This window comes from Notechis scutatus, chromosome 3 (genome assembly GCF_049901735.1).
Source record: "Notechis scutatus isolate UNSWTSFEM ecotype Mainland chromosome 3, rNotScu1.2, whole genome shotgun sequence".
Taxonomy (NCBI): domain Eukaryota; kingdom Metazoa; phylum Chordata; class Lepidosauria; order Squamata; family Elapidae; genus Notechis; species Notechis scutatus.
The window spans coordinates 57,405,205-57,427,047 of NC_142011.1; the positions used below are offsets into that span (position 1 = coordinate 57,405,205).

The 21,843-nt window shown below is 41.6% G+C and overlaps 1 protein-coding gene across 2 annotated transcripts in view; it reads right to left on the minus strand.

Annotated features, from left to right (window-relative positions):
* ERI3 (ERI1 exoribonuclease family member 3) overlaps positions 1 to 21,843 on the minus strand; it is a 235,324-nt gene that overhangs the window by 210,810 nt on the left and 2,671 nt on the right. The window contains exons 1-2 of one of the 2 annotated variants that reach the window (XM_087960153.1): positions 21,637 to 21,714; positions 7,948 to 8,219 (exon numbers count right to left, since the gene is read on the minus strand). In XM_087960153.1, the coding sequence (XP_087816279.1) occupies positions 7,948 to 8,196 (249 nt within the window). In that variant the 5' untranslated portion in view covers positions 8,197 to 8,219; positions 21,637 to 21,714. Of the gene's footprint in view, positions 1 to 7,947; positions 8,220 to 21,636; positions 21,715 to 21,843 lie in introns of those variants that run through there. The other variant, XM_026665739.2, reaches the window with a different exon arrangement.

Here is a 21,843-nt window from a genome sequence, read left to right on the forward strand (position 1 = left end):
CTTTCTTGCCACAGTTGTTAAGTGAATCACTGGAGTTGTTAAGTTAGTAAGAAGGTTGTTAAGTGAAATTAGTTTTCACACTGACTTTGTCAAAAGGTCATGCAAGGTGATCACATGACCTTGGGGGCACTACAACCATCATAAATATGAGTCAATTGCCAAGCATCTGAAATTTGAACATGTGACCATGGGAATTCTACAACAGTTATAAGTGTGAAAAATGGTCATAAGTCACTTTTTCCAGTGCCATTGGAACTTTGGTCTCTAAACTGTTGTAAGTTAAAGATTACCTGTAATCAGTAAATATATTTTACAAGTTCACCCAGAATAAATTTGAAAGACAGTATTCTTATCACCATTGCAAGCCTAATCACACCATCTCTGTTAGGTAACATATTTAATTTGGGAGGTAGGGGATTATTTGGATTAAATTTATTTGAAATCCTATATCAAAGATATTTTACTTTTTCAGCAAGATTTTAAGAGTTGGTGCTAGTGACTTTATTTTTCAATTAAATAGTCTAGCAGGACATTGTGCTGTGTTTACATTCAACCTCAATCTACTTAAACTTTCTCCAACATAGATAGGCCTCAGATTGTTCCCAGAATTCTCCACCAGCATGGCTATTGCTCATCTGCATGATGCTAAACTAAATATTTCAGATATCATAAATACTGTGTTCGATCTTCATTTTTATATTCACGATCTGGCCTTGATCTCATATACAGTGGTAGGATTCAAAAAAATTTTACTACCAATTCTGTGGGTGTGGCTTGGTGGGTGTGGCTTGGTGGGCGTGGCAGGAGAAGAATACTGTAAAATCTCCATTCCCACCCCACTCCAAGGGGAAGGTTACTGCAAAATCCCATTCCCTCCCCACCCCACTAACCTGCTTTCCAGTTCCGTTCTCCTGTGCAGGGCAACAAAAGAAGACCCAGCCAATCAGCTGGAACTTGGGAAGCAGAGAATAGATGGGGGCAGGGCCAGTCAGAAGTGGTATTTGCCAGTTCTCCAAACTACTCAAAATTTCCACTACCGGTTCTCCAGAACTGGTCAGAACCACCTGCTGAATACCACATCTGGTCATATACCACTCTTAAGTGGAACTCCTGATTTTTATTCCCAAGAACATCAAACTTTTTAGGATTCTGATTTTCCTACAGACAAGTGTTTCTGAATCTCTATGTGAATATTTACAAGTCAGAACCTAGCTGGTTCAGGTGTTTTTGCCCTTCAAACAGAGTTTGATCCAGTGCTCTAAAACCCTGCCCTCTATTTCTAACATTTAAATCACAAGCAAGTTTAGCCCTGAGTCATTCACCTATTAGCTGCTTTCTCTAAATGTGCTCTCAAGGTTCATACTAAAAAAGACAGCAATAAAGAAAAAAAACTTTAATGAGTTCTTATTTTTAGCAACATATTGAGAATAAAGTATTTTTAGTGCCTCTACATATTTTTATATAAATATAAACTGATCGTCCTGGATAGAAAATTGCTTGATAAGGCAACGACATGGATACAGTTCCTGAAGAAATCTAAATAATTTCCAGTTTTCATGAGCAATCTTACCTCAAAATATATAGTAACAAAGCTACAACACATCTTGTTACATGCTACAGAAAGGATTTGGGGGACATAGCTCTTCAAAACTACAGTAATTGTATTGTATTCTACTCATGCTCCATTTTTATTGCCAGCTGTCAACCAGGTCCCAAGTGGGATATCTATGGACTACCTGGGGATGCAGGTTTGAGGCCCCTTTCAAAAACCTGTGTACTGCCGGATGGTGGGACAGAGACTCGTAATTATCCCAAGCCAACACCGCAGACAAAGCGGCAACCTGTCTGCGGAGCGTGTTTGGTGAGAGTCCCCTATCTAAGCCTTCCTGAAGGAATTCCAGCACATCTGCCACTGTGGCTGAAGACAAAAGCCAGTTAGTCTTAGAGCACCAATTGCAAAAAGCTCACCAGGTAGCATCAAAGGTGGGATTTGTGGATGGTCTTCTCAATGCTTGGATGGTCTTTATCACCTTAGATGACAGGTTGTCCTTTATCAGTGATCTCCACTCAAGCGCCAGGCGGCTAATTGGAACCACTGGGGCTTCATATGCAGCAGGAAAATCTTGTTGGGCGGGATCCTCCACAGGTTCAACAGGTCTGCAAACCAGGGGCACCTGGTCCAACGGGGTGCCAGGATCACAAGCTCTGCCTTCTCTGCTAACATCTTCCAAATGACGGCTGAAATTACAGGAAGAGGGGGGAAGGCGTAGAGGAGACCCGGAGGCCATTTGCTCCAAAGTGCATTGGTCTTCTCCGCTCCCGGGGTGGCGAACCTAGTGAAGAACCTAGTGAGAATTCAGGGGGCGGGGGGGTTAACAGGTCAACTAATGGGGGCCGAACCTGTCTTATACTTCCTTGAACAAGGATGGATGAAGACACCATTCTGAGTGATCGACCCTGGCTCGACTGCGCAGTCTGCTTGGATGTTGTTGATCCCCAAAATGTGGTCTGCCCTGAGGGACAGAAGGTGCCTCTCCGCCCACATTCCCAAGCATTCAGCTTCCTGCATCAAGGCCTTGGATCTGGTCCCCCCTTGTCTATTGACATGGACCTTGGTGGCCACATTGTCCATCATTATCAGCACGTGGAACCCTGTCACCTTGTTCCAGAAATGTCTCAGAGCCAAATAGATAGCCCTGAGTTCCAGCCAATTGATGGGGTGAGAACTGTCTGCCTGGGACCATTGACCCTCGGCTATCTCGGTTTGCAGATGTGCCCAACCATAAAGACTGGCATCTGTCATGATTGTGAGTCTTTCTGGCTCCTTGAAAAGATGGCCCCTCCTAATGGCCTGGGACTGCCACCACTGAAAGGAACAAAAGACTGGTGGAGGATGCATGAGTGACTGGTTCTAGCCCGTTGGAATGGCAACAGGAACCACTGCAGAGTCCGGGCATAGAGATGGGTCCATGGGACTATGACTATACAGAAAACCATCTTCTCGAGGAGCTGGGATAGCAGAGACAGTGGGACTGTATGCTGGTGTCGTACCTGGTTTACTACGTTTTGTAGACTCTGTTGATGATCCAGAGAAAGGAAGACTTGCTTACTGATGTTGATGACCACCCCAGGTGAAGAAGACGGGTGGTCAGGAGAAGATGGCTCTTGCCACAATTTATAGAAAAGCCATGCTCCTGCAGAATCCAAATCATGGCTGAAGGTCATTGATGGCGGTGAGGGCCAAGGGTGATTGTATGAATATATTGTCTAAGTAATATTGGACCCTCACAGGTAGAGTGCATAGAAATGCCGCTAATGCCACCAGAATCTTTGTAAATACCCTGGGGGCCGATGAAAGGCCAAATGGCATAGCTCGGTATTGGTACTGTTTGTTAGAAGAATTGGCAATGATGGAGCCACATCAGGACATGGCGATATGTCTCTGTAAGATCTATGGATGAGAGGAGGTCGCCCTTCCGGATGCTCTTCGGGATAGTGTGGAGGAACTGCATATTGAAGTGCCTGTAGGGAATGAATCGGTTTGGGGACTTGAGGTCAAGAATCACCCTCCACCCCTCCGAGGCCTTTGGAATTATGAAGAGCCGAGAGTAGAAGCCTAGCCCCTGTTGGTCCTCTGGGACCGCCTGGATGGCTTTTATGTCTACCAGGTGTTGAATGGCGGATTCCATGAGGGCCCATCTGGAGCTGTCCCGAGAGATGGGGCAGCGGACAAAAAAACCTCGGAGGGGGGAGAGGAACTCAAGACAAAGACCCAACTGCACAGTCTGGAGTACCCAGGCATCCAAAGTTGACTCCTCCCATCACAAAGCAAAAAAGGTCAGACAACCTCCAATGGGAGGAGAAGGAAGGCAGTCATTTGGAGCGTTGGCGAGAATGGCCTCCTACGCCTCGAAAGGGCCGCTTTTTGGAAAATTTTTGATACTTGCCCAGACGGTCAGGTTGATGCTCCTATCGGGGAGGGAACACCCTCTGTCCACAAGAAAAATGGGTGTTGGACTCCATCCGAAAGGAAGACTGTCGGAAGTAAGGTGTCTGTCAAAATTCCGAAATCTTGAAAGACTATGGCAGACTCTTCCTTTTGTCCCTGGATTTTATAAGATATTGTTCTAGGGCTTCCCCAAACACGCTGCCGCTCGAGTACGGGGAAGAAGCAAGCTTCCATTTCCGTCATGAGTCAGTCTGCCAATTCCGCAGCTACAGAAGACGTTGTGCTGCCACCAAAGACGCCATCGCTTTTGAAGCAAATTTGCGGAGTTCAAGGTCACATCTGCTGTGAACTCCGCTGCCACAATTATGTTATTTATGTCCTGATGGGACCTGGTATTGGCGGGGAGCAAACCGTCCTGTAGCTGATGTAGCCACCGCAGTGACACCCTTGTAGAGAATGATGCTGTGGTGGAGGCTCAGATCGCCCAGGCTGCAGCTTGGTGAGTCCATTTAAGGGTCTGTTCAGACCTCTTGTCGTCAGCTTCCGGTTCCGTCAGTGTTCCAGATGTGGAGATAAGAGGCAACCACGGGGGCATCTACTGACGGAACCTGAAGGGCCCATGTTATAAAACCACCTATCATTAGAAGTGGGGTGAGGCCCTGAACCTGGAGAGGTGCACTGGTCATGCACCAGTTCTAGGAATAGCTTGGGTGATAGAAGGACCTCAGCTTGAACAGTTGGTCTAGAGAAGAAGAAATCACCCTGGGCTATGGGCTCCCCTGAGAGTTCTGTTGTAACTTCATCAGGTCCCAGCTAAGCCATGTTTTGGGCTTTGTACACCACAGACTTTAACAAGGAAGGTCTAAAAAGACCTGTAAAGATGGGTTGCTTAGGTCTCAAACCTTCATCCTCTGACAAATTGGAGTCTCTAACCTTCCCTTCCTCCTCTTCAGACTCAGAGGAGTGGCTCTGGTCAGATGGATCCATGGAACATCTCTCCTCATAGTCCACCCATTCAGAATGAGCGGAAGGAAACTTTTGCTCAATGGGTCTGGGCAACCCAGTCCTCTCAGGAGGGGCTCCCTGTTGAGAGAGGGGAGGGAAAAACCCTGGAGCCAATCCAGTAGGGCGAAGAAGTTGCTGAAGTCCTTCAGCAATCCCCTGTCTAATGGGCACCGAAACCACTTCTCTAATATCCTCAGGCCTGTTGGTTATAGGAGGTTCTACAGAGCGTAGGCCAGCAGCTGTAGTGGTAAAGGGTGGCCTCCTCCCTCTGCTGCCCTGGGATGGATTATCATGAGGATTGGATGCTTCTGAAGCCCAGACATCCTGCCTAAAACTGGGGCCAGTTCTACTTAAGTCCTGAGGGAACAAAGGCCTCAGCAGCTCCATCTGGAGACCAAGCCTGTAGTCGATGAGTGCAGCCTAGTTCTACCTCTCCAGCCCTGGATACAGTTTGTGGGCAGGCCTGCAAATCACCAAACTGAGGCAACGGTTGACTCCACCCACGCATCTGCTCCTGGCTTGTTGCAAATTGTCTTTCCAAGGCCTCATGTCTCCTCTTTTCAGCTTTAAGTGGAGTTTTTGAGGCCTTTTTGGTGGTGAAGGCTTTGACCTTAATCCTGACTGCGGCTCTTGCTTAGTTGAATGGGCCCGTTGTTTCTTCTTTCTGGATGACCTCAGGGAAGCATTGGAGACATGGGCCTCCTCGTAGTCTGGTAGGATAGACTGGGACTGTGCGTCCTCCATTTTATTCCAGGACTGACACTGAAGGCGCTGAAGGCAGCCTCTCTGTAGTGCCTCTCTAACTTCTAGGCCAGGCAAGCGGAAACGCTGTGAGGCCTGAATTCCGCTTGTAAGGCCCGAATTACTAATTGCCAGTTTTTTTCTTTCCAAATATATTTTGAGCGCAGTTGAAGAGACCTTAAAATAGCTGCACGATGGCTCCGGAGTGGCGTATGAACCTCGGCACGAGCCAAGGCTCTTACGCCAATACTCATAGTTGTCAGGAGCCATAAGCAGCGGCGCTGGAGTCCCGGCGCAAAAGGAGAACAGCTCCCTGCTCTCCGCAATGTTCCAGGCTCTACCAGATTCCTAAGGGCCTCTACGATGACTCTTGAGGTCTTCTTTTGCCTTTCGCTGCTGATCGCTAGCTAGAGCTTCCAGAGACACGCCTGCTCTTCAACAAGGAGCTGAGTTGAAAGCTGGGTGCCTAGCAACAAGGGCTGGCTTTATCAGCTTGGCAGACTCAGCTCGACGACGTAGGAGGAGGAGTCTAACCCTGACCTGGACTCTCGCAGCAGCATGGAGGAGAAAGACTAATTCTATTTAACAATGTTTTCCAATTCAAAATCTTAAAGAGGTGATACTAGAAGTTTTCATAAAGATTATAAATAATACTGAAATTAAGCAGGTCCAATGCATGATACCAAAATGCTCTCTTTGATTTTTTTAAAAATAATATTCATTTGCTTTTCTGTGGAAAAACTGGAAAATGTATGTGCATTATTCACTTTTATTTTTTAGTTATTTTATATATTAAATTTATATGGCCCATTTCACTGTTCTGACTGATTCTGGATGGCTTAGAATAGTATAAAAGCATAAATATAAAAACATTAAAATTTAGATTAACAACAATTACAGATTAAAAACAAGAACATGGATGGTACGAAGTTGGACTTTTGTCTCTCACTTTTATAGTAATCAATAGGAAAAGTTCTATTTCTTTAGGCCTTTATTTTACCTCCAAATAAATAAGTGTTAGGTATAACATTGATACCAAATATGGTTTGGGTGAATAAATATATAAAACTTAGATATCATGGTTTAAGTGCTTATCACTTTAAGCAAAATGCAGCAGGCAATTAGCCGATTAAGGGTGCGGTTAGAAGTTACAATATAAGGAAGCATTAGAAGCTGGAAAGCTTACTGGCTGTAACTGTGTTCTGACTGTAACTGTGTGCTGCTGCGACTAACTGTGTCTTGCTGTGACTAACTGAGATTACTGACTGTGAGTGCCTGTGACTGAACTGTTATTGTTTGCTACTGTTTGCTGATTACTGCGTAATTCTACTAAATATCCAGCGTTTGTTTCTCTGGAGAGTGAAACCGGAGGAGGAGAAGATATCTTTATCGGCTGATAAAGATATTGCAAGGACTCTTAACTTGGACTATACTAGTGAGTCTTACTGGATGGAAATACTGTGAATGACTTAATGGAATTAATGACAATGCTTAAACTCTAACTGGATTAAAAACTATTTAAACTACAAACAGTGTTTGTATTCAGTGTGTGTATACTCTGGGGCCCTTCCGCTCTCCTTTGGTTGCCTGGCTTGACTACTGCTGCAATACTCTTCTAGGGGTTAATCCTCAAAACCCTAATTGTAAACCCTAATATTACTTCCCATCCCACTCCCCTATACACTTGCCAATCTTAGTTTATCCTGCAAGTGTAAACATCTGGAACTTATTTTTAAAGCAATACAAAAAATTTTAGGCTTGTAATTTAACCTCTAAGTGCAACTAATGAAAACAAGGGAATATTTAGGGATGTTATTATTCTAGCTGTTCTGCAGAATCCAGAAAATAAGGATGCATGATCATACGACATACTACATCATTTTCAAACTTTATTACCACAGAAAATTAGACAGAAAATGGAAAGAACATCAAATATATTTTCAGAAAATCACAGCATGGAAGGTACAAAAGCAGAAATCTTTCAGGTTGCCCTGGGGACTCTTCACACAACTGGAAATTACAAAGTGGATCATCAATTGGCAAGAGAAAACACAAGGGGGCACTGTAAGAAACAAAAGGCAACACTTTCTCTGGAATCATGTTGGTCTCTTAAATACCATATCCATTTATAAAATGGGAATGATCTCCATCCTTCAGAAGATATACGAGGTAACACAGAACAGAATGTAAAAGTCTTTTTATCCCACCACTTCCTTTATGAAAAGATAAACAAGTTGAAGCCAAATAATTACCTGAGGGTGGATCTGGGGCTTGTCACACGTGGCCTCAAAATCCAACACTAGGAAGTAATGATACCTCTGTGGGGGAAAGGATGACATTGCTGCCATGGAAGCAAAGCCGTGAGAAGCCAGTTTCCCGGTTTTAGTGGAGCTGTACCTCTGGAAAACACTAACTAACAGAAAGGAGAGCAGAGGAGTCCTCAATCTTGGGAACAATCTGAAGTGAAGCCTTGCTGCTGTTGAACCGAGAAGTGTGATCATTGAACACCTAGCAGCATCTGGACCTTCAAAAGAAAAAGAAACTGGAATCACTCTACACATACAGACTTCTTCATTTTAATGCCATTGAAGAAATACAAGTTCCATTTATTTATTTGAACAGAAGCTGGAAATCAGTTTCTATTAATCACATCACTTATTTAAAGCACTTCTACCATATTTTGCATCAATAGGAATCAAGACAGCCAATAAAGTAACAAAAATACAGCTATATGTAGTTCTCCTTTAACAATTTATCTAACAACTTAGCAGTTCTTCAAAGTTATAGCAGACTCCCTAAAATCTACTTTTGAGTTGGTCCCAAAATTACAGCTGCTATAATGGCCCTCACACATACAACCAACCACAGAGATACTGCCAACCCCCACTGCATATCTCTCCCCACCATCCTTCCCCAGCAGATCCCTGAAGGCCTTGAGCGTGCTTCCCAGCCCACAAGACTCCATACCCTCCTCCTCACATATCTTTTGAAGATCTCCAGAGCTTGGATTAGGGAAGCACAATGGATCATTTCATCACGTGACTGTGTGACATGACTCAGGAAGTGATCACTATTTTCCAAGCAGTACTTTGAAATTGTGGAGATTGGCAGCTATTTTCAGAATTGCACCACACAACCATGTGACATCCATTCTACTTAATTAATGTACTCAGTTCAGCAGTGTAGAGGTCTGGAGATCTTCAAAAGGTAAGTAAGTGATATGTGATCGGTGGGGAGGAGGTCTAAGCCTTGTGGGGACGATGGGGGGGGGGGAGTCTGCAGGGACAGGGGCGAGTAGACTCAAGGGCTATGGGAACAGTGGGAAACAGAGTATGAGGTGTCTCAGGGTCCAAGTCTGTGCTAAGCCTCCCAGGGCCTCCCTCAACCTGAGGCACCACACGATCTGCTTAATGACCTGCACAGTTGTTTTAACAACACAGTTGTTTTAACATCAGGGAGATCAGGGGGTAGGAGTCATTAAGGGAGGCCATATTGCTTAATGACTATCATCATTTGCAAGCATAACAGGGATGCTCCAATATACTCATACATTGATGATTATCTGTGCAATAATCAAATTACTAAAAGAGACATGTTAGCCAGTTTAGTGTGCTGGTTAAGATGCCTGGCTAGAAGCTAGAAAAGTTCTAGTCCTTCCTTAGGCATGAGACCAGTTGGGTAACCTTGCACCACTCCCTCAACCTAGGAAGGAGACAATAGTGAACCACTTTCAAAATTTTGCCAACAGTTAATCAACACTAACTGAAGGGCACTCAGCGGAGGGAGAGGGAGGGGGAGAGACAATGGAAACAAAATGATGGCAGATTGTATATTATACATGTCCCTCCCAAATGCATACTGGAAAGAATCTCCTTTAAAGCCAGTGTTGACCTCCACCCCAACAAGAATATAGTGGGTATCAGGAGGACAGCCACTAAGATTGGTAACTATCAGTAAACTATACTAAATACTATGTTAATACGATAAGTTGATAAAGTTCAGAATTATTAGGACCAATATGTTATAATGTAGGGAGCACTGTAAATAAACCACGGAAATGCAGATTTAAAACCCAATTCTGATATGAAATCATTTTCTCCCAGTCTAAACTTCCCAGGAGGATACAACATAGAATGGATCAAGAATGCTACAGTGAAATCTTTAGAGACAGTGTGATTGAAAATAAAATAAAAAACATGATCACTGCTCATGTCATTTTGAACCACATTTCAAAGTAGTAGTTCCAATATAAATGTGATTAATACAATCCTTATATCATACAAATCAGTCTAGTAAATAGTAGCACACATGTACTGCCTCCACAGCAATGGTTTATAAAATAGGAACTCAGAACCAGAACATTTACTTTATGGCTTTATGTGCCCTAGCACTGCTCAAGCCATCCATATCAAATGGCACAAGCGAGCTTAAGACAATGATTTTTCAGTTTTAGATATTACTGGAGCCACACACACACCCCAGGTTTGGGGACAAATCATATCCTCTTCAACTGGCTAGATTATGGAACTTATAATACAAAACTTGAATAAGGATTTGAAAAAGTTGCATTAATGACAGTATGACTAAACTGGTAGTGATTGTAAAAGATATGTGTAAATCAAGCGTACATCAGGGGTGGGATTCTACCGGTTCTGTCCACCACTGTAGAACTGGTAGCTCTGAAGAGCAGCAGACAGAGAGCATACATAGAATTGGTTCTATGTCTGCTGCTGTTTTGGCCCACCTGACTGCCCGGATCTTACCTGACCTTTATTTCCTGCTTTTTCAATTGCAGCTACTTTGCGCGACACAGCTGTGGTTGAAAGAGGAAAAAGGGGCTTTTTCAATTGCTGCGCACCTGCGCGCAGCACTGCTCAGCTGTCCAGGCAGCTGACGACAATATACATGCGCGTGCAGCAAAACGTAAAATCACTGAACTGGTAGTTACACAGGTTGGATACAATCCCTGGTGTACATATTATATACATGCTTTCAGGTGCCAGGTATATAATGCTCTGCATATAATGATATTCGCAGAAAGTCATTCAGTTCAAATCTTTCAGATCATCAAGTCCAACCCCTTGTCCTTTGCCAGAAACCAAATTAAAGGTTCTATGATATATGATGTCCAGCTTCTACTTGAATACATCCAGTAACAGATGTATACCTTTTGCATAATTGGTTCTGCTGTAAAATTGCTCTCATTGAAATCATCACTAGAATTTAACTTGATACAGCCTTTCTATAATTTAAATCCATTACATCATGTATTCTGAGGTAATAGAGAACAAGGCCTGACCTTCTCCTATGTGATACCCTTTAAGCTGTTTGAGGAGTGCTTATTATAATCATCCTCAATTTTCCTCTCCCAAGGCTAAGTACATCCAATTCTTTCATGGAATTTAGTTTCTATTCCCTTGATCTTTTTTAGTTTCTATTCCCTTGTTGCTTTTCTCTGAAGCTGTTCTAGTTTGTCTGAATCATCTTCAACTATGGGGTCCAAAACTGAATTAGGGTCTGATCATTGCAGAATAAAATATAGTTCAGTTGATGCAACCCAAAATTGCATCTATCTTTTATTTAGCCACCTTAGATAGAAAATACTATTATCAAGCCATCTATCTAATTAGAATCAAAGTTTGCACCTCTTTACTTCATTGTATTTTGCTAAATTATAAATTTGGATTTAAGTCATATTGATGTGTTTACACCCAAGTGATCCACCATTTAATAGAGATCTTGTGCCATCCAATCCACCCCTATTCTTGATATTTCTAAGACTAGAAAGGGCTACAAAATAATCTCCGAAGACTTTGGAAGTCTAGCCAAACCATAATCAGACAGATAGGATATAAATGGTGAAAATACCACACCACTATTACTTTTTGTAAGAGTGGATTGTAAATGTCTTATGATGATTCTCAATCATTTAGGTCATGTGTCCCAAAGGTGCTTTTCAAAAAGGTAACAGGATTTTGTTTTTGTTTTTCCTTGAAAATGTTTCACCTCATCTAAGAAGCTTCTTCAGTTCTGACTATATATTAGGTATTGTTCATTTAACCAGAATCTCTTCATCTCTTCATATAATTATGAAAAATCTTAGATTTATTGTAGGTCATAATACTGCATGACTATAGTTCTAAAAGGTTCACAATTTTTCTCCTAGTATTATAGGGAGCTTTGACCAAAAGACACAGCCCCCTCTCTCCCAAGTACTTTCTACAAAAAAAAGTGAAGTAGCGAGCATTGTATTTATTTTAATAGCTTAGAAAATGGTAAGAGAAATAACTTTTATATTTGATTGTGTTCTGAGTCATACCTGAATTTGTTAAAAGTTCTAATTATCAAGCCCAGCTCAAGAATGAAATAGAACAATCTAGCCAAAGTTCAGTTCTTTATTTACTTACACCATATAGACAGAATCTTGCCAGACTAAAGCTATACTACTCTCACCCTAATGGATATACCAAGAGATTTTAGGAAATGGCTATCCTAAATCTCTTCCTCTATCTCCAATCCAGCTCCAGGCTGTGTTGTCTCGTTTCACCCCCCTCCTTGGAATATGCTTCCTCCTTCCTGGGACACTGCCACTTCATTGTAGGCCATCACACCATCTCCCACTTTGTATACACATTTCATCATACTGATACAGCCCTGAAGAATAACAGTAGATTTTCCACCTCACTTCCTGGCCCCGAGAATGAAGAGCTCTGAACAAATTTGAAATTGTAGCCTTTTATTTAAAAATTTGTGGAAATACACTTCTTCTGAAGTAATACTATATAAGAACCTTATTCCTTTCTCCTATACTCTCAAAATCAGATTAATTTTAAGAATGAAACATCCGTATATGATAGAAAGTTCTAGTTTGCTTTGATCACTGTATATATACTTATAATACTTATTCTGGTTTGGACCCTGGATTTATACAACATGCCCAGCTAAATCTAAAACCACATTACAGTACAGCTTAGACCAGTGTTTCCCAACGGCCATGACCTACAGGGGGGCAATTTGATTTTTAATGGGGGCAATTCGAAAATGAGCTATTAACTGAATTTTTGAAAGCCCACTAATTGGTCTTATATATTTGTGATGAAACAGCTGTGTTTCATTTACCTATTTTGTCTTTGTTAAAGTTCATTTTCTAGGGTCTGTCTGAAAAGGATATCCCAGCTGGGGGGAGGATAGAGCAACTATCAGCCAATCAGATGTGTTCCCACTAAGGATCATGGGACTGGCAGAGTCTCTTTCTCTCTCTTTCCTGTGAGCTTTGCTGCTGGGTGGTTGCTCTTTGCTGCTGGGTGGGGAGAGAGTGGATAGCTCCTGGGGGAAGCCCAGCAGTGAGGATACAGAATTAAGACCCAGGTTTAAGTAAGAAATTATTAGATTTACAGTTATTTTTAGTCTGTGTTTTCCAAGGCCGTGTTTTACAACTTTTCCTCACAGAGCAATCTGGGGTTGGGCCACATATGCGTAGACCTTGCCAGGCTTGTGTGATTCACCTCTACCTACTGAACTACCGAACCATTTCCCCACTAAGCTGCAAGTTCAAACTGAGTGGGCGAGTAGGGGGACTCCTAGGTTACAACCCCCCTTTACAATTACTATTCATAAATTAACCATAATCTATTATGGAATAGATTACACAGAAATTAGATTACAAGATTCAGCCCTGATAAACTCTGTTTCAAATAAGCCATGATATTAGCTTGCTTCCTTATAGTATACTAAGAATGTCTGGAAGATTGTCATACAGTTTGAATCTGTTTAAAAAATGAAATGGAAAAATATGCATTTGTGAGAGAGAGAAAAAGAAAGGTCAGAATAAGGGCTTGGAGAAGAAGATACCATACTTCATATCATTAATAGTGAGACTGGTCCAGGACTTATATGCAGTACAATATCTGTCCAGCTGCTATGAACACTTAATAATACTCAGGTTTGCAACTCATTTTTGCATGGTGACAAAATAGCCAATGAATTTCAGCTTTATAGGATCTTTGTACATAATACCAATATTTAAATTTTATAGTTAAATTTTATAATAAAACAAATGAAATCTGTACATATAAATTGGGTGTTGGTGTAATTACCTGAGAATGCCTTTCTATCTATGCTGCAAAAGAGTCCAGGAATGGGATATAACTCCTCCCTCTGATGTCATACAGCTGAGTCTGCCACTATATAAAAAGCCAGCCCCTAGCTGGCTCCCCAGCTTTTAGGCGAAGATTCTTGACAGACGTAACGTGACTCTGGAAGATAATGAAATTAATTCACACACACGCCATCAAGACCAGACACACAAGGGTGAGGCTGGACTCTCTTGCAGTGTAGATAGAAAGGGCATTCTCAGGTAATTACAACAATGCCTATTCTCATCTACGCTGCGCTGAGAGTCCAAGAACGGGACATACCAAAGCCTGCATGTCCATGAGAGGGCCATTGTCTGGTCCATTCACTCCGACTGTGGTACAACCTTCTGAAGTACCCTTCGTCCAAAAGCAGCATCAGCAGAGGCAAAGGAATCCAGGCGATAGTACCATATAAATGGCGAAGGAGACACCCAGGTAGCTGCCCTGCAGATTTCCTCAAGGGTTGCCTGGGTAGTCCAGGCGGCGGAAGTTGCAGCACTTCTAGTGGAATGGGCTGTTAGGTTCTTGGGCACCGGCAGGGACAAAGTCTGGTAGGCCTTGGAGATACATGCTCTGATCTAACTACCAATGGTAGATGCCGAAGCCTTATTCCCCAAAGGGTTAGGATGAAAAGATACAAACATGGCCTCGGACTTCCAAAAACCCGCAGTACGTTTGATGTAGATGCAGAGAGTTCCTCTTACATCCAACATATGCCACTTGTGCTCCAACTCATGGGGTGGCTTGGGGCAGAAATATGGTAATGCTATGTCCTGTGCCCAATGAAACCAAGAATTCACTTTGGGAACGAACGTAGGATCTAGCCTTAGAACTCCTCTGTTCTCATGGAAAAAGCACAGATCCTGTCTGACCGAGAGTGCCACAAGTTCTGACACTCTCCTGGCCGAAGTAATGGCCACTAGAAAGGCTACTTTGATGGTCATGAATTGAAGTGATACAGATTTAAGAGGTTCAAATGGGGGTCCCATAAGGGCCTGCAAAACTCTAGAGAGGTACCAGGTGGGATACTTGTGAAATACAGGGGGGCGAAGATAAGAACCCCCTTTCAAAAAACCTTTGAACTGAGGGATGGTGAGATAGAGACGAATAATTGTCGCAGGACAATACTGATGACAGAGCCGCCACCTGATGGCAGAGGGTGTTAGGAGCCAACCCTCGCTCTGGCCCATCTTGAAGGAATACTAACACATCTGCAACAGAAGCCAAAGTGGGATCACGGGCTGCCTTTGAACACCAAGTGCAAAAGACCCACCAGGTAGCATCGTAGATGCGAGTAGTAGAAGGCCTGCAAGTAGCCTGGATGGCCTCTATCACCTGTCAGGGAGATTAGAATCCGTCAGAGATTGCCGCTCAAGGCCAAACAGCTAAGTGGAACCACTGAGGGTCTGGGTGGAGTAAGGCTCTTTGATGGAGGGAGATCCTGTTGGCCGGGATCCTCCATGGCTGGGCTACAGACCAATTCACCAGATCAGCGAACCAGGGTCTCCTGGGCCAATGGGGTGCCAGGAATATGAGCTCCGTCTTTTCCTCCAACATCTTCCGAATGACTGCCGGGCTGATAGGATAGGCGTAGAGGAGACCTGGAGGCCATTTGCTCCAAAGTGCACTGGTCCTCTCTGCCCCCTGGGTCGGAAATCTGGTAAAGAATCTGCTTACCTGAGCATTTTGAGGGGTGGCAAAGAGGTCTACTGCAGGCGATCCGAACAGATCTAGGAACAAGGTCGGATGGAGACTCCAATCCGACTGATCGACTCTGAATCAACTCAGTCGGCTTGGGTGTTGTCGACGACCGAAATGTGGTCTGCCCTGATGGAAAGAAGGTGTCTCTCCATCCACCGCCTCAGGCATTCTGCTTCCCTCATCAAGGCCCTGGACCTGGTCCCCCCATCTGTTGACATGTGCCTTTGCAGCCACATTGTCTGTCATGATCAACACGTGCCAACCTGCCACTTTTCCAAAAGTGCTTCAGGGCTAGGAAGATGGCCTTCAGTTCTAGCCCATTTATGGGGAAGGCCCTGACTACCTGAGACCAACTCCCCTGGGCTATCTAGCCGCTAGATGGCCCCCCCAACCCTGAAGACTGGCATCTGTGGTGAGCAGGATTCTGTTTGGTTCCTTGGATGGATGTCCCCTCCAGACAGTCAGAGATTGCCACTATCTGAAGGAGCAAAAGATCTGAGATGGAACCTGAACCCTGATGGAAGTGTGGCTGGTTCCTGCCCCTTGAAATGGTAGCAGGAACCATTGAAGAGCCTGAGCATGGAGCTGAGCTCACGGGACAATGCCAATGCAGGAAATCATTTTCCTGATTGTGGACAGATGAGACAAGGGAACTGTGCGCTGCCGCCGAATCTGAAGGATGATCTCGTTGAGGCTCTCCACACGATCCAGGTAGAGAAAGACCTCACAGAGAGACATATCGATGATCGCGCCAAGATTAAGTAGTCTGGTCGTTGGAGAAAGATGGCTTTTCTTGAAGTTGATAGAAAAACTGTGTAGGAACACCTGTAGAAACCACAACGTGGTTTGTAGGTTGCAATGGGCGGAGTGGATTGACGCCGACTGGCTCAAGATGTCGTACAGGTAACATTGGACTAGAACAGCCCAAAGCGAAGCTGCCAAAGCTGCCAAGACCTTTGTGAAGACCCTGGGGGCCGATGAGAGCCCGAATGGAAGGGCCTGGTACTGGAAATGCTTGTTCTGGTAACAGAAACGAAGAAACTGGCGGTATTTGGGCCAGATGGGAATATGGAGGTATGCCTCCATGAGGTCTATGGAAGAGAGATTGCCTTCCCAAACGCTCTCTAGGTTTGAATGCAAAATCTGCATCTTAAAATGCCTGTATGGGATGAACCTGTTCAAAAACTTGAGGTCGAGAATGGCTCCCCCCCGAGGCCTTTGGGATCACAAAGAGCTGAGAGAAGCCTAGCCCTCGTTGATCCACTGGAACCAGCTGTATGGCCCTTATGTCCACCAGATGTTGAATGGCCGATTCCATAAGGGTCTGTTTGGAACTGTCCCAAGAAGGACAGCACACACAAAAACTTGGGGGTGGTGAGAGGAACTCCAGCCGGAGACCTGACTTCACCGTCCTGAGCACCCAGGCATCCGATGTTGACTCCTCCCATCTGGAGGCGAAGAAGGTCAAACGACCTCCGATGAGGGGGAAGAACGGGCATTCACTTGGAGCATTGGAATGAATGACCTTCTCCCTCTCGAAAGGGCTGTTTACCAGTATTTTGAGGTTGCCTGCCCGCAGCCTCTGGTCGTTGTTCCTGGCGGGGAGGAAAAGCTCTCTGGCTCCGCAAGAAACGAGTGGACTCGGGCTGGAAGGAGGAGGGTCGGTAGTATGGAGCAGAACGATACTCCAATTTCTTTCTCGCCGAAGAGAGGACCTTTCCCTTGTCCCTGGTTTCCACCAAGGCTCCAGGGCGTCATCAAACAGCTTCTCTCCTGCGCATGGAGCAGACACCAACTTCCATTTTCGGCAGGAATCAGACTGCCAATTTCGCAGCCAGAGTAGCTTCCTGTGACGTCAAAGGAAGGAGTCATATCCCATTCCTGGACTCTCAGCATAGCATGGATGGGAACAGATAATTCCAATAGCTGATTTTCAATAAAAAGCAGATAAATTCATTGCAGTTGTATTTTCTGACATCATTCTATAATTTTTATAAGAAAAGATAGGACAGGGGAAAGAGTATCTAATAAAAATTAGGACATCCCAAATAAATGTTTTTGTATCCATTATGGTCCAGTCTCCAATCAATGCAACTAAAATCAGATTTTCAAGATACAAACAAATCAATATTCTAACATTTGTGGCTATGATCAATTATGGTCATACAAGAGTAGATTCACCTCTGATGCATCGAACAAAAGGGTACAAAGGCTTCCTAATCATAAAAACTGTCTGGATATTTTATAACATGGTCAGCTGTCTACTCAAAGTAAGAATTATACTTCTCTTTTGTCTGGATAGAATATTATCAATATATTAATGAAAATGTATTCTTCTATGTAGATATAACAGTATAGAATAAAATCATACAGGTCAATGAATTAAGCCTGAAGTCATGGCACTTTTTCAAAGGAATTAAAACACAACAAATAATTCCTCCTGTCTGGCACATCAAAGTAAAATACTGTAATGTTCTTAAAAGCCAAGCCCAATAAATGGATAATGCTTCCTTATTTTAGCATTTAGTAAAAATTATCTACTGTATTAAAATAACCAAGAGCCAAAACCAGCCAGAAGAAATTGATCAATTTAATCCAGCAATTTTTGAATCTGGGATACTATTCAGAATATTTGATACTGACTCATTCAAAAAAAGAAAGATCAAAATAAACCTTCATTTTTATACAAGATGGGATAGAATTCTCACATGAAATTGGGCAATTTAAATTATGCACTCCTGGCAATCTGATGGAGTAATTTAGCTGTCTTTATAATCCATAACATGGAAGAGTCAAGACAAACTGTGAATAATCTCCTTGACTTCAGAATCCTTTTCAGACCTTAAGGTTGTACAAGCTGAAAAATATTGCTTATTCTGTGAACAAGTAACTAACATTCCGGTAATTTAATTATTTAGATATAATAAAAAAGAATGACTTAGAAAAAAGAAGCCAAAAAGCAGGGAACATATCTATGGAAAAAAGATAGAAACCAATTTATCACCATCATGAAATTTGGACATCATTTGGCATTAGCAATTATGCATGATTTTCATCAATGAAAATAATTTGTGTAAGGGAACCTACATCCAACAGGTGGGACTTAATTATCTTTATTATCTCAATATTCATAATGGTTTCATCCTTATAAACTATTTGTTAAATACTCACCAACCATAACTTGGCCTTTTAAATTAAATATTAAGTAAAATAAAATGCTGAAAGGCCAACAACTATTGTAGTATAAGACCATGTGAGCACTCTAGACAACTCTTAATAAATCCAATATTCATAAATTTTAATGATGAGTTGATGTGCTAAAGGACTAAAGAATGACATTATTTTAGGGATTAGTAATAAGGCAAATATTAAGCGCAGTAAGACCGTAGATATATTTGATGTTGAAGAACAAATCAGTTGTATCCATCTATACCACCATAGTTTTTAGGTAGCTTGTTTTTTAAATGTACTAGGCCTGCAACTTCCAAAACTCCAAGCCGATATAGCTAAAGAACCATCATACACAGTACAAATGTTAGAAGATATGGCAGACGATTACATAATTTTTGTTCATGGTTTATCTTGGCTACTGATCATCTATTTTTAACAATTGTTAGCTACCCAGAGTCAACACAATTGAAAAGGTGTTCTTATTAATTGAAGTACTATAATTAAATTAAAAAATATGATAGACACCAATTTGAAAAAGACTACTGTATTATAGCACATGTTAAAAATAAGATATATAATTTCACATAATTCCTTTCTCATTTTTTGATTTGGCCAACTTTTTCCAAAAATATAAATATCGTACAAAATGTAAATAAATATATAATGTGTTAGTGTTAAATGATAACATAATTTCTAATAAAAATAAAATTTCAGGATATAAAAAGATGTTCTACAAATGAAAAATCAAGGTAATCATGCACATATAAATTTATTTGATTCAGTTATAGCTGTCCAACTCCAATGGAAGTGCAAAGTACCACTTTTCATAATGAGGAACAAAGCTGTTCACAAAAAGATGTGTTTTCAAAAATGCATTGTCCTGTAAAACTAATAAGTAACAGAATGAATGCATGAAAAAGTTACACTGGACAATTTCTAATTTAAATTATCTAGTTTTAGTGACAATTTTGAGAAAGCATAAATGGTAAAAATAAATACATAATTCAGTGTTTGAAGAGTGTCAGGATTCAGATCCTAGACCTGTGCTGGCGAATCTATGGCATGTGTGCCAGAAGTGGCACGCAGAGCCATTTCCCCTGGCACGCGAGGTTTCCCAGAACAGCCCCACTGCGCAAGCGTGTGCGCGCTGCTGCCTGACAGCTGATTGTCGGGTATCTGGTGCGCATGCGTAGGGGGTACGTGGAAGACACACATACATGCGCAGATGCACAGCGCACAGGGGCATATCTCACGTGCATGCACAGACACGCAGCGCACATGGCAGGATCGTGCGTGTATGCGCAGAGGATGTAGGGTGGGCCAGCACGTATTGCCTTCTGGGTGCTGGCATGCGAGCGCGCGCAAGCGAGCACATGCACAATTATCGGCACAGGAGCCGAAAAAGGTTAGCCACTACTGTCCTAGACCTAGACTAAATTATAATTCATTTTGAATGGTTTTCACTTAATAAATTATGTGAAAACCATAGTTTTGTAAGCACAAATTATCAGTTACTAGGATGTGCAAACTGTTAGCGTGGCTTCCTCCTGAAAATATAGAAATGTTATGGAACGAATGTGCTTCATATTTTATACTTCAGAGTATTTATATATATCCAAAAAATAAAATTTGGCTTGAGTATAAAATTTAATCAGTGTTCAGTACACTATGTATTTTTCCTAATCTTTTTAAGTTATTTTAAAACTGTATTTTTTTAAAAAAACACTATTGACCAAAACCCATAACTACATATACACAAATGCTAAGCCATAGATTGTTTTAAACCTGAATAAACTACAGTCAGCTTTGCAGATGAGTAGCTCTTAACTTCCATTTCTTTGAACTAGATAAAAAGCTTAGGCAAAATCAAGCCAAAAGTAAATAATTCAATCATAATCAACCCTCTATTCTCTATTTACGTGTCATAACATACCAACAAACTACTATTTCAAATTCAGATTTGCTTTTTCATAGCAAATAACATTCTATCTTAGCATAAATATGTGTATCCACCCCAAAATAGTTTGTTCTCATTTCCCCCCATGTTGTAATTACTGCAATTTCTTTGATTGTTTTGAGCTATCTGAAATCACTATGAATCAAACAGCATACAAGTTTAATAAATTGATGTTATTATTATAGTTCTATGCTTATAATTACTAGACTCCTACCATAATATAACCCAAATATTGACAACTTTAATCTAAGGCTGAATATCATCCACTACAACACAAAGCAGGTACATTACAAAATAAATATGGAATGAAAATACCTCAAAATATTTGTACGCCGCTCAGTCACTTTCATGAGATGAGCAGTTACATAAATATAATTTTAAAAATATTTTCTTAATATAGTTAAGATTTTATTCCCCAAGTTGTCATTAATATTCATATCAAACTTTAATTCATGACAATATTTTATATTCAATAATTAGCTGTTACATATTTCTGTTCAATTGCTTTTTGTTATCAGTACAGCATATAAAGTGAATACTATATGCCATTTTTTATTTTTTAAATAATGCTAAAGACACATTTGTATGATAGTAAACTAACCCAACTCCTGTCTAGGAGTGACAAACTGATTACATTATATCCATACAAAGTAGCTCCCTAAACCATGGCTCTTCTTGATGCGCAAATTAGAGTAGATAGTATTTTTTTAAATTAAATAGAATTGGAAAAGAAATTAATACAATTTCAATACAATATAATTTCAAATTCTGGTTAATATTAATCAGAAATAACAGCCACTTTGTATGACACATCTCACTAATATACAGAAGACTTAGCAGCTGTGATTAAGAAGCCACTTCAGACCAGGACAAATTCCAAGCAAAGTAATGTTAAGCTTCCAGGCAAAATTCCAGGCAAAGTAACTGCCAAATGTTGAATGAATATACAATATGAAATTACATCATCTAAGACTAACCAAATGCTAATAGAAGGTGCGGTAAAGAAGTTCTTCTTGGCAAACAAGGAAGCAAATTTCAGACTGATCATTAAATCTAAATGAAACATAGTTGATATCCTAAGTGGAAAAAAAAGTCTTGCAATAATATAAAACTCATATCTTGCTAGATATAAAAGCGTGCTTCTTGATCAGATAATTGAAGTTTGTGAAGTAGCTGCAAAATAA